General features: G+C 39.0%; 1 protein-coding gene across 1 annotated transcript; it reads left to right on the top strand.

Moving 5' to 3' along the window:
* Window positions 1-1,428: 1,428 nt before the first annotated feature.
* On the top strand, window positions 1,429-5,852 carry rgs18 (regulator of G protein signaling 18; the record flags this gene model as incomplete). The annotated part of the gene is made up of 5 exons (XM_079243957.1): window positions 1,429-1,593; window positions 2,036-2,136; window positions 2,360-2,421; window positions 2,905-3,071; window positions 5,598-5,852. Exons 1-5 carry the CDS (start codon window positions 1,468-1,470, stop codon window positions 5,850-5,852), a joined length of 711 nt encoding a protein of 236 aa, XP_079100083.1. The 5' UTR covers window positions 1,429-1,467.
* Between the last annotated feature and the right edge of the window lie 8,542 nt (window positions 5,853-14,394).

Genomic DNA, 14,394 nt, shown 5'->3' with positions numbered 1-14,394 from the left:
CTGATCTCAGAGTTTAAAAATTTTGGAAGAATTCATTAAAGAAATTTGAAAAATGATGAAGACTTTAAAGATTTCACTTTCTACAGTGTATAATACCATCAAGAGATTTGGATAATCTGGAGGAATCTCTGTACTTTTAGCTAAGACTGGACTTCTCTACTCTAAAAACACACGTATTAGTAAAAATCCTCTTTCACCATGTTTTTTTCTGGGAATGGAAACTTCCTTTCTGTCACTCTGCTGTCAGGAGCATTCGCTGCTTAGATCAGAGCTTCCTCACTGAGATTAGACGTTCTCAAACCCAGATTTAGCTGAAACACATGCCCTCTTTTTTCCCACAGTGAACTGGGATTTGACATGTTCAACAACATTTTCACCCAGTTTCGCATTTGTCTGTGTCCACCTGAGAGTGTACGTCCCTGCTGGCCTGAACTCACAGCAGACACATTTTTACAAGTTATTGCTTTTAAATTCTGTCAATAGCTGCGTTTTCATTTCCCCTCGAATTGCACAACACCCAAATGCAATAAAAATAAAAAACTACTAATGGAAACACCTACATTTTGAAAAACCTCCCAAGTATCTCGTAAAAGAGTTATTATGCTCTCATCAGCTGGTCAGCTGGTAATGGAAACACTTCTTCAAACTGGCACATTACCGGACATGACGTAGGGCGTCACGTGACCATTTTATTTCAAGTAAAGATGGCTGGGTGTGTACGGCCAGAGGAGGAGACAGAAATGTTTTTACAAATAATTAAAGACAAATATATCATCTCCACCCTTGATACAAGCTAAATGCAGAGTTTCAAAAGGAATTAGAAAGAGAAATGAGGGAGAAGGGCTGAAAAAAGATGTTGCAAATGCTCTGCAGCAAGAGAAAACCACTGTTTTGTAACTCCATCCTCCTGAAAGTGGAATCTCACTGGACTTTGCAAAATTAGCAGCTTATGCACAAAAAAACTGAAAATTGCAACTTTACTTTGTTGAAATTTTAGATTTATTGCTTTTATTTTGTAAAAACCTTTAATGGGAACACAGCTTGTCTCTGTTGTGCATGTCCCTGTGAGACATGTTCACATACATTCAAATATCACAGAACAACTCTTGGTTTGTGTTCAGAATTTTACCAAAAAAAATGGCGGAAGATGCGCAGACAACTTGGTATCAGTAAAGAAAAAACAAAAACAAAGCTATGAGATGAATGAGTGTGACCACATTTTTATTCTTTTTAAGATGTCTAAGCAAAGTGTTGGCAGGATGTTGGACCCGCAGGGGGTTTTCTGTCTGCGATGGAGCTGTTAGCAGTAAGCAGTAGCACCATTACAGGAAGTGGAGCAGGTATGGGAAATGAAATGCACGCAGGGTTTATAAAAAGGTTGGGTGGTTCATCAAACGAGGGGTTAAACAGTTCTCAGAGAGCTATTTGTGGCTTGTCGCTTTACACGCTGGAGACACAGACAGCGCCATGGAGACGTTTCTTTTTCTATTTCCTCAATTTAACTACATGGCCCCAAAGGAGGAAGCATATTTCAAAATGTTTGGCCCAGAAGACCTGCAGGCAGCAAAGATGAAGGACGATAGTAGCAGGTTGGTGTGTGAATCTCACTTATTCTCAAACATTTATTTGATTTATTAGGAAGGTTTTTCCTTATTTTATTCATTTTTTTTCAAAACAGTTCAGTGTTTTCTGGAAGTTTTGGCAGAACTGCAGTCAGAAAGACGAAGGAACACACAAAAGCTGCTTTAGTTTAACCAGCAGCTCCTCTTTAAAAGTCCAACTTTTAAAACCGCCAGTCCTTCCAGACGCACGGCCGAGTCTTTTCGCTTCGAACACATCTATGTGACTTGTCTTCGGGCTCCTGCTCTACCACAAAGCTGTTGTGCAATTTACTGCGTGTCATGTTAACCACTTTAAAAATGTCTGCCAGGAGAAAAGCTTGTGATAAGTTGCTGATTTGGTAAATAATGCCGCCACTGCAGAACAGAGAACTTGTGTGGAACTTGATGAATTTTCTTCCCTCGTTTGCAGACAGAAAGACAAGGAGAGGAAGAGCCGACTAAGCCTTTTTCTCACCAAGTCAGGCTCCCATGAAAACGTCAGTCCCCATAAAAAGACAAATACGACAACCAGCAAGTGAGGCACAATCCATTAATTCCTCAAACAGCCACAGTTATTTCTGACAAGTGTGATTCATTCTTAACCTCAGTTTCCACCACCCTCCACGACTCATTACACACACACAGAAACATGGCATTTAGACGTCCCTGAGAGACTCTCCATATTATTTATTTTTATGTTTTATCATGTGTCTGCATCGTTAGGATCTGACCTGCTGTCTTATATTTTCTCTTTGCAGCATCTCAGCAGAGGTAGCCTTGCAATGGAGCGACTCGTTTGAAGAGCTGCTAAAGCACTCAGGTCAGGCTAGCGCACAAAACTAATGTCTGAAAGTATTTTCTTTATCTGCCAGATAATCTACTGTATGTGCGTTGCAAACTATTGCAGGCTGCTAGAAGCAGGGAACAGTTCCTGTAGACAACTGTGTCAGTTTCACTACATCTTTTAGTGTTTGTCTGAGCAGAAGGTCAAAACAGAAGCTGTGCAACTTCCTTCTAATCACAGGAGTTGCACTTCAGAGTCTCTGTAAGCCTATGTGTTCATCTGGGAACAGTCCAGATGTCGAACAGAAGCAGTATTTAGCTTTATTTCTACATTTTAACTGTGTTTTAGTGCTGCTATGAATGGTTTACATCCAGTCAAACTGCATAAACCACAAAAATGATTCATTTTTTCTGACTTTCAGATGAGGTTTTGTTTTATTTTCTTCACATATGAGCTTCCTTTACACAACTCAGATGAGTAAACTCCGGACTTAACGGAGTGTGTCTCTGTGTTTCTCAGATGGAGTGGAAACCTTCTCTCAGTTCCTCAGGACAGAGTTCAGTGAGGAAAACATCGAGTTCTGGCTGGCCTGTGAGGAGTACAAGACCATTGATTCTGAAAAGAAGCTGCTATCAAAAGCCAAATATATTTATACAGTTTTTATCGAGTCGGAGGCGCCTAAGGAGGTACGACGTGGCATCTTATTTTTCATAAACAGCACAGATTTTATGATGTAATGTGGAGCTGCAAATGCTCTAACAACATTTAGCCTCCTTAGGGTTTATCTGTTACCAGTATCATCCAGGTGCCTGAAGTCCTGTCCAGCTTATCCAACCAGTCACTAAACCAGCAGAATTTAACTGGCTGTTAGTGAAAACACCTGTTCTACACTGCAAAAACTGAAATCTAAGATTAAAAATCTTCAATTGAGTACACATATGCTTATTTTTTTAAAGGTAAGATAATTCTTAGTTTTTATGCCAGAGAATTCCTCTTGTTTTAAGAGTATCTTTACTTGTTTTGGGAAGTCTTGACAAGCCTAATTTTCTTGTTCTGTTGGCAGATAATTTATCTTATTTTAAGCAACATTTACCTAATTTTAGTATATTTTTTTTCTTGTTTTTTAAGGCTGAGTTTTTGCAGTGTACATGCACAGGTAGATCCAAAAACATGGCAGGACTTTGACTTGATTATACACCTCAGTCTGAAACCGAGGAATGTTCATTCTGAATCGTATTGTTTGGAGTATAATAGTGGGCGACTTCTGAAGCCCACTGCAGTCATGAGCCGGCAGCAGGCTGACCTTTGTGTGCGATCATGGAGGTGCAGCAGTTCAGTGAGGTCATGTGTCTCATGCATGCACCCCTGCAGAGTAGGCTGAGTTATTTGGGTGCGAAACTGTTGCGGTTGATGGGCTCGCATCTGCCTTGTGAAGATGATGCGACCACCGTCACATGTGCCTTCAGCGCCTGCAGTAGCTTGGGCCGTTGAAGACTTTGGTTTCTGGTTTGAGGTTTTTAAATGTCCTGTGCGAAACTGGAGCAGTCAACTCGCACACGCTCTCAGTCTCAGTGCAGTGTCTGTGTCATTGTCAGCTACTGTGGTGAAGAGCTGTGTACCAGTTTTATTTTCCAAAGAGATAAACCTGTAAATTACCTCATGTCAATAACTTTCACCACAGAACAGCCAAATTAAATAAATTAACATGTTAAAAAATAAATATAGCTGCACTAAGTTCAGTTTAAACGCTTGTAGAGATCACATGGTTCTGGAAAAAATTATTTTAATAACATTTAAGTCCAATGCAGAGCAGGACCAATGAGAATAACTGACACGAATAATTCGGAGGTGAAGTATCAACGTTTCTGTATTCAGACCAAGAGCGAGGCGAAGTTGTGAATAATTATGAAAATTATAAAACAAACAAGGTGACGTTGTGGATTCCACATCAAGCCATGATGATGGCATGTTAACGCTGCAAACGAAAAGACGAAGAGAGCGCACTGGGTTCAAAGAAAAAACTTGGGGAGTGGCATTGTTTAATCCACGGGTTTAAGCTGGACCCCGGCCACTACAGGACGGACTTTAGGACGCCTGTGGGACAGTTTGAAGATCGGCTTTAGCAGCAATCTCATTTCTCTGGCCTTTTTGTGAGTGAAAGTTAAATGGTTACAAAAGATGTTTCTCTGACCTTTTTCCATTTGTTTTGGACAAGAATAAACAGAGTTAATTTTTTTAGCGAATGGTTGAGATGTTAAAATAAGAAGTTAATAATATTGTAGCAATAGAGAAATGGATGAAATTTGAAACTTAACAAACACTTAGTTTGGGTTTTGTATAACCAAAACCAATCGGTAGAGATGCTCAGACAGATTTACTTCCACAATTTTTTAAAGGAATTCATTAAAGTCACAACAAATTTACCTCTGCCAAATGGTCGATCTTAAAGGGTTAGTAACAGGGAAGCAACAATGAAGACGCTCAGCGATGGTGACACAACGTTTGAATGTAATGGCAGTGACAGTCATACCTGCATAGCTCGCAACTGGTGATCTATCAGTCAACATGTCTTCTCTGATTGGCCGATTATGCATCTGTTGGATGCAAATATTAAGAAAAATTGACTTCAGATAAAAAAATAAAACTGGCAAAATCTCTGGATGAAACGTTGTTATAGATGTGAATGTTCACATTGACATTGATTCCATAAAAATGATTACCATTCGAATTATTCAGACAAAATATTCAGAGTAAATGCCTTAAATATCACAAGTCTCATTCTTACTTATTAACAGTGTTGAGTTAAAAAAAATAACCAGATTATCGTTGTGATTTACATAATCCCCCCTTTGGAAAACTTGCAAAACCAAGATTTTCAAGCTGATTCTTGTGTTCTGCTTTATGTGATTTCCTGAAGCAGGTTGGGAAGAATTTATTTCTCTGGAGAGCAAAATATCCTGATAATCTGAAGTGGTGTTAAAAGTGTCATTTCTTGTGTGATCTGTTAAATTAAGAGACATTTCTCTAAAATGACTCTGCTTTGTGGATTTAGGGTTTTCCCTTTTGTTTTTATATGTGATAAAATCTTATTAATGTTCTTTTACCTTGTTCAGTTCATGTTCTGTTGCAATGTTCCTCTCGGTATATGCAGTGTGTAATGTGTGCAACTGATAAACCAGTTTGTAATTGTACCTTTATTTACTGTTATTCAGGTTAACATTGACTATAACACCAAGATGGCTATCCAGAAGAACATGGCAAAGCCCACACGCAGTTGTTTTGAAGTGGCCCAGATGAAAGTCTTCAGCCTGATGAAAAAGGACTCCTACCCCAGGTTCCTGCACTCTGACATTTATCTGCGTCTCACCAAGAGGAAGGGCCCCGGAGCCACTATGTTTCGCAGAAGGTCACGCTCCTGTGTATTTAACGAGAGGGGAGAAGCCACAACTGAACCCTCAGCCTGGTAGTTGAACGTTACAGTGGTAGTAGCTGACTTAATGCAATGGATTTATTTTCATCCAACAGATAATCCATGATCTGCAGCACAACTGTTGGAATATAATGTTGTGTTATTTTCTCATCTACACATTTGTTTTATGTAACTCTTGTCATGGTGGTTACTTCACATACACTGAAACATAACATTTTCTTATGGTACATTTTTTTTAGATTTATTTTCCTACCAAGAGTTAAATAACAAGATTTCTACACTACTCACATTGGGAAACTTTAATTAGCAGGTAGCTATCTGAGCTAAACATGGAAGCTGTTGACAAGGGAGCACAGCCACCCTGTGTTTGTTAAACAGAAACTATATATATATATACAGTTGTGCTCATATTTATTCATCCCCTTTCATTAAAGAAGGAAAAAAAACAGCTGTCTGTAAATAAGCTGAAATTCACTAAAGTAATAATAAATAAAAATTTTATGAAAATCATTACGTTATTTTCTAATTCTGGTTCAATAAAAATATTTTTTTTAAAAACAAACAAATAAGATCATTTATTACATATTAAATCAGTCATAAACTAATATTTAGTTGAAGAATCCTTTAATGTTTCCGCTCCAGTCAGGTGTTTTCTGTTCCTCTCAGTCAGACTTCTGCACCTGTTGACAGGTATTTTGTCCCACTGTTCAACAGAAAAGTGCTCTAATTTGTCCAGGACCAATTTGTTTGTTTGTTTGTTTGTTTGTTTTTTCTTTTTTCAACTCAGGTAAATGAAAAAACAGTGTCTTAAATTACTAAATTATATTTTTGCAAATTTTTAGTTATTATTCCTTTTTTAAGTCTCCAGTTATTTGAGTGACTGTTGTAAATTCAGCCTTTTCTTTAATGAAAGGGGATGAATACATATGAGCAAAACTGTATATAAACATCTTTCTGTCCTAAAATTTACTTTCTCAACAATTTTATTCGTTATCGCTGCAGTATTCATGTTTGCTTACAGCTTCACAGCTTTGTTTCTTAGCTAGCAGTTAGCTATCTTATCTTACTGTGAAAGCCACTGACAGAGGAAAGTTGTTTTTTGTGCTTGTAAAACAGCATCAAAATATAAAAACCACCCTCTTAATTTTTTTTTAAAGTTTAGTTTTTTGACTTCATTTTTTTATCCTGTTATTTTGTCTTCTTTTTTTCCTGGTAACTTTATAATAGTAGTATTGCACTTTTCCCATGTGCATGGGAAAAGTTGCTAGCAGTTAGCTTGCTTAGCATATCTTCGCCTAGCTTAGCCTAGCCTCGCAGCTACTGAGAGGACCAGCAACCCTGTAATTGTTAGTAAGGAATGCTAAATAAATAAATAATCCAGGTTAACAGTTCTTAAAGTGCTTCTCTGAATTATTCAGAACCGTGTGCACTGAAAAATTAGTTGATGGTAGCTTAGAAGTAAACTGTAAAAGAAAAAGCCCACAGTCAGATTTATTTATTTTTGAACACCAATTAATGTAGCACAAGCCCTAAACAAATGCATCAATGCTTGAATATCACAATTAACATAATTAAGAACAACAAACCAAACAGAAAATTCTACTGTAGGAATATCTGCTGCCTACAGTCTTTGGCACCAGTTCATTATATATCCCAGTTGTTCCTCTTTCTAGCTGTGTAGTCATTTCTTACATCTTTCACATTCAGCTGTCAGGCTTCAGTCTCTTTTTTAAACTCAATCATATCTTCTTCTGAAACCTCCACTGTTGTGCTACCTGCTGTACGAAGGCTGCAACATAGTTGTACTATCAGTAATCTGACTAATGCAAATATCTCTTCTTCTGGCGGTTTCATCATTTTGTAGTGCAGCAATTGCTGAAAGATATGTAGGTTCCACTGGTGCATTTACAATCAACAAGAATGTTGTTTACCCACTGCAAAACAGAGTTTATTTGCGTATAAAATCATGGACATTTTTCAACTTTGCTCATAAATGTGCTCATTTAAACAGTAGAACATATGGAGGTTTATCACACAGTTGAACAGAGTTGAGTATGGTCTCAATCAAATGTTTTAACTCTTGGCACGAAAGTGAAAACACATTTAACCATACATTTTGTACCATTTCCCCATCCTTCATAACTCAAATAGATGATAGCTGGCACCATATGCCTTCAGGTATATGAATAAATTTAAAGAGGATCTATCAGCCATATGGTTATCTGGAAAAAAAAAGGAACTCCTCTGACCAATCAGCTGAGAATTCTCTGCGGCCATGGTACAAATCCAGACGACAGAATTGCATCTGTGGATTATCTGTTCATTCTTTTGCACAGAAGTGTTGCATTGATTGTGGATTCAGCCTCTAGAAAAGAGTTTCACATTTCTCGAGACTGGAATGATGGGATGGTTGGAGAGGGAATCTCAGCTGGCTACTGACAGTTTTCTAGCCAGCCATTCAGGCAACCACATTGGAGCAACATTTCTGTCACCACACACATTGCACTCCAGTTGCTTTGTTCTCCATTCCAGCAGTAACACCTAATACAACATTAATACTGTTGATGTGGCGCACTAGCTAATTTGACCATATCTCATTGAAATTGAGTCGCGATTTTATCTCTTGCGTTGCCCAACCCCCTGCAGACTAACAAGTGGTGAAAGCCAAACGCCACAGCGAATGCAGAGCACTGAAGCTTTTTTTTTTTCTTTTTAACAAACAATGTTGAAGAATTTACCATTTTCTCTCAGAAAATGCATGTATCTTCTTTGAATACTAATTTAACATTGTATTAATTATGATTCCTGTTTTTTTGTTTTTTTGTTTTTCAGTTACCATCTAATATATATTATGTATTGTTTCATCTGTAAATATTACATATAATAATAACTGGAAAAATCTAATAAAATCTTTTTTTGGAAAGCTGTTAGTGTCATTAATTAGTTTGAATGACCGCATCTAAATGTGATAAATGGAGCCATAATGTGTGCATATTCCACAAGTTGGAGACATTGTGATTACGTCGTTGCTACCCACTCCAAATCACTGAAAATTTAATAGACCTTATCAACTCTTGCCACTCGAGCGCAGAATTATTCATATTACCGTGAGTGTATGCACAGGCTGAACTTATTGCAAACACAAATAAGTATTAATTCAAATCTGTCACCACTGAAATTCCTGAATATTCATGCCAAATACATCTGAGCACATAATGGTGTATATGCACACAATGCTGGTTTAGCTCATTAGCACAAATGTCAGGGTTTCCAGTAGCCTTCAAAGGGATAAAATCCTCCTAAACCCAAGTTAGTGTCAATCTCCCAAAACCTGTGTGGAATATTTCACAATTCGCATTAATTATTCATCAAACTAGATGGCAGCTGCATACATACATACACTCTTCTTTCTCCTTCTGTCTTCTCTCACAAACAGGCAGAAAATGGAAAGGCTTGGGGGGGCAAAGGGGTTAGGATTTACTGTAATGGTCTGTTAACAAAAGGTAGAAGCTCAGCTGGCCTGAAAAAATACATCACAGCATAAGATTAGTTGCAGAGGAAGACTTTGCTGGCATATTTCAAGTTTTCTTTCCCATTGGTATTTAAATTCGTAACTCGGTCTGAGCTAAAAGCCTCTGAAATCATCCACGTGTTAAAGTTGTATTGTTGGATCTCTGAGGGGAAATAAATGGCTAAGAAAGTAGCTTGAATGCAGATGCAGCTTCTGTGAAACAAGTCTAACGCCAGTGAAATAGGAGTTTAAAACAAAAAGGATGTGTTTTAAGGTGTCTAAATGGTTAAGTTTACACAGATTTTCTCAAACAAGCCAGTTAAAAGATTCCTCAGTCTGAGCCAGAGACACTCAGGAGTTGTGTTAGCTCTGGGTTATGTAGTCTGCAGACTTTTTAATAAGGTTCATCACCCCTCTAAAGCCCTTTTATCTGACCCAACATGAGCCAAATTTAGCCAGAGATTTACTGACTCCCAGGCTTGGATATTGAGTTGTGAATTTCTGCACCTTAAAAATCCTTTTTCACTGGATGTGTTCGGCCATCAACAGATTTGACAGACCCAAACGCATTTCTGCAGCTGCAAACCTGAAGTCCACATTTAGTTCAAGACTTTGAAAATAAGGGTTTGTTTCGTATCTTTATAGCTAAATCCCAACTAGCAGTGAACAGACGGGAGGGTTGTGACTTTGTGACTAAATATAACGAAAACAAATCATGATTATTTGCTTTGCTGTAAGCCGCAACCTGTCAGGCTTTTTTTTTTTTTTAAAGGAGTTGCACATTAAAAGGTATGCAAGATTATGGAGAAAGAGATTACACATTCCTGAATAAAACAAATGCACGCTCGCTGAATTACTTTCAAGGCTTTGAAATCTAATTTAGTTTGGTTTTCGGTTGCAGCCTCACTCCACACCAATCTCCACCCTGCAGTCTGCGACTTGAGCAGCCTCAGCAGAAGAATCAAAACCTCATTCAAGTTCAAATAAATAAAGCAAGCAGGGCCAACAACAAAGGGACGGACAAATTCAGGGCGGTAATTACACAGGAAAACAAATAAAAAAGTAGAGATCGGCTGGAGAGGACTCCAGTGCCACCCTGTGTGTGCTGAAACAACTGCAACATTTACTTGCTGTGGAACCTGGAAGGCACCTCATCTTTCATCATGCCGGAGTGAATTAGGGTCCTTTTCCAGTGTTGTACAGCAGGGAGTGCCAGTATGTTTGAGGCTGCACGCCTTAGATGTCCCCATGTGTCTCATGGCTTTGCCCTTTTTTGACAAACAAATCATTTGTCTTGGTGCCTCTGCACACATGCAAATAGGGGTAGCCTGAGTGTTTTCCATCACCTGCTGCGATTTACATTCTTGGTTTGTTTGGGCCCATCAGATCTCAGCTGGTGGCACAGGAAGGTCAGGGAAGGGGAAAATGCTCCGGATGTTATATATACGCTGTATGCCAAACCAACAAACCCAAAGGGGCAGAGGATGGTGGTTTATATATACAGCTCAGAGGTCTGCCAGCTGTTCTGCGCTGCGGTGAAGAAGCGAATCAGAATGATCCTTCTCCTGTTTATTTTAAACCACAGAAACAGTCAGTCAGTGAATCTTAGTTATCTGAAACATTAAAAGAAAATATTCTGTGACAAATGTGCTTTAAGTATTGTCTACAGAGAAAGTAAATGCCAAATGGAAGAAGTGGAGAGTGAGAAGTATGCTTGATGTGATAGAGCTTCTGACTCACCTCCAAATGCTGTTGTAAGAAGTTGTAAATGTGTGGCCCGAAAACACATAATGGCACAGTGGATGGCTCATTTTGTTGTTTATTTTGCTCCGCCGAACAAAGAAGCCAAGGTAAGAACTGCCATCAGGGACGAATAAATTACTTTATGCAAAGTTTACCTTCAACACATCATTATCTGTTGATTTGCAACCTCGGCTGTCCTTAAAATCCCTAAACCTTTGTATAGATTTGGATGTTCATGGACCATATTACCTCGTCCTGTTGTTTAAGCACCACTGGATTGATGACTTTCACTGATACTTATAACCCCCTGACTGAAATTTTATTTTAATTCTGTAAAATTAACATTTCCATCTTGATAAATAACAGCTTGGTGACCCTATATTACACACACACATATATATATATACATATATATAATGTGTGTGTGTGTGTGTGTTTGTGTGTGTGTGTGTATTAGGGGTAGGAAGTCAAATTGAAAAACTAACTATCGGGATTTTTTTTTGCTTCACAATTTTAATCTAATTTATCTTATTTTTTTTAAAAATCTATTTTTCTTAAATAAATAAATAAAAATAATCAATTATAAAAAAAAAATTCATCATTTTAATTGGTTTTATTGATATTTTTATTTGTCTTGTTGGGCATTATAGCAGCAGAATGATGGTCTGACTCTGTGTTGTTTTTTCCTAATTGAAATCAAGAAAAATGACGAGTTGGTTCTGAAGGCCTGCTATCCTACAGGTTTTCAGTGGAGAAGACAAGTTGCTGGTCCATTGGTGGGAGGAAGCTGGTCTACCCAGAAAGAAACCACACATGCATGTGTAAAACATGCTAACTCCATGCAGAAAGGCTCAGAAAACCTCACCCCTGACCAGCAACCTTCTTGCTGTGAGGCCATGGTGCTAATGACCACCTTCTGTAAAATAACTCATTAATTTGAGGTAGGCTGCACGGTGGCGCAGTGGTTAGCACTGTGGCCTCACAGCAAGAAGGTCGCTGGTTTGATCCTTGGCTGGTTTCTGTGTGGAGTTTGCATGTTCTCCCCGTGTATGCGTGGGTTCTCTCCGGGTACTCCGGCTTCCTCCCACCATCCAAAGACATGCATGATAGGTTAATTGGTTACTCTAAATTGCCCCTAGGAGTGAGTGTGAGCGTGAGTGGTTGTTCGTCTGTGTGTGGCCCTGCGATGGACTGGCGAGCTGTCCAGGGTGTACCCTGCCTGTCGCCCAAAGCTGGCTGGGATAGGCTCCAGCTTCCCCGCAACCCTGAATTGGAATAAGCGGTTCGGAAAATGAATGAATGAATTTGAGGTAGATTCTGTTGAAGCAGAGCTGGACACTCCAATTCTTCTGGATGTCTTTTAAAGTTTTTCCTTGGACTTTTTTTAAAATAAGTGGGATTTTCCCCACTTATTTTAATTTTAGTCATTGTAGTTTCAGGGAATGAGCCAAAGAAAGATGTTGAACTCAAAGGCTAACCCGATGTTGTGCCAAGACACAAAAGATAACTTGGTGAAAAACCAAATTGATACTACAAAAACACAAATTTGGGTGTAATTTCTATGTTGCATCAATGTAGATCAAAGATCAACAGACATAAAACAATATTTGTCAACCAACAAGTTGATTCCAAAAGAGCTGTCGGCTCAAAACTTGAAATGTCTCAGCATGGTGTGTACAGCAAGTGCACAGAAACAAAAATAAATACCTGACTGAAATTAAAACCTCGTTTCCACTCATCAGTTTGGTTCAGAGCAGTACTGTCATGTACTCTATTTTGTGTGTTTCCATTATAAAGGGGTTCTGGGACCTTCAGTTGAAGGTCCAAAGAAAAATGGTACAGTAAGGGCGAAGCTATTTATGTTACTTGATTGGAAGACAGAAAAGCATTACACACAGAACAAACACAATGTTGCCATTCAGTCTGTGGTTCAGTCGATGTTGAAAGGAAAAAGGGAAAAAGATGCCTGCAAATAACAGTAAGTTCTAGTTGGCTCTGGAACCAAAAACTTTCCAGTCTATGGTTGTAGGTTTTTTCATTGTTGTTTGTACCACCATGTTGTTTTGTCATCGCACTAGTATGACACGACACTCGCCGTTTGGTCTAAAACCCTGCATGCCCAATGGTGGTTCACCTTGCCATGGGAACACTCACTTGAACTGGTTGGATGTTAAAACTTCCATACCACCCTGAAAATAGTTTAACGGTACATTCACATCAGGATAGTCAGGATAGACTCTGATTGGGGACATGCTCAGTTGTAGGGGGGGTGTATCCATGAGAACTGAGATCACGTTCATGCTGCACTTTGGTCATACGAGCCAAACCATTAGAATAATATATTCCCTTTCTCACCAAAGGGGGCGTTGCACTAGTATTTCGCAAAAGAGAGACCAAGACCTGCGGGAAAAAGAAAACTGTTTCCTCCACTTGTGAGGTAAACATGGAGACGAAACTATCGCTGTTTCTGGTTTTTTATATTGTCTTATGCAAGTATACTGCAGAAATACACTGCAACAATGGACGCAGTATGAACACCAGACGAGGCAGAGGACTCTTAACGCCATCACTATGTATTTACCCACAATACAACGCTATGCCAAATGCAGGAAGTGACTTTGTTTTGTAGTCTGCTTATTATATTTGATCTGGTTGATATCTGGGATGGGCATCTCTGGTCCTCAGGAGCCACAATTCTCCAAGTTTAGGAGTTTCCCTACTGAAACACATCTGACACCTACCGGATTTAATAAGCAGGCTTTTGCAGAGCTTGAAGTTTACACAACTCTGCACAAATTTGATAATTACCCATTGATTTAAGTCAGGTGTGTTGCACCGGTGAAACTCCCAAGACTTGTAGGACTGTGGTACTTGATGACTGGAGTTGCCCACCCCTGGCTTAAATGGACCCAAGAGCTTATGGGCTTCTGTACAATGACTCATACATTTGAGGCAGGTGTGTTGAAGCAAGGATAAATGGAAACCTCCAGGACTGCAACTCTTGTAAGACTGAATCAAGTAACCCCGATCTAGACCCTCAGTTGGCCCATCAATTGTTGATCGAGTCATAGTCAGGAATGGTCTCCTTGGAAACATGGCTTCAAGAAGCCAGTCTTGAGGAAGGAAAACTGGGAGAAAAGTGCTGAGGTATGCCACATGACAAGAACTGGGCTGAAAATCAGTAACAGCGGGTCTGGTAGAGGGATGAATCCTCACCAGAACCGGGACCTTAAAATTATTCTCCTTAGAATGGGGATCACTTAGACAGAGAACAGAACAAAAGGTCCCTAAGCAAAATGTTTGTGCTCTGTGTACTGTATTTCCA

The sequence above is a fragment of the Telmatherina bonti genome (genome assembly GCF_933228915.1).
Source record: "Telmatherina bonti genome assembly, chromosome: 7".
NCBI lineage: Eukaryota > Metazoa > Chordata > Actinopteri > Atheriniformes > Telmatherinidae > Telmatherina > Telmatherina bonti.
This window is presented reverse-complemented; position numbering and strand designations above follow the sequence as displayed.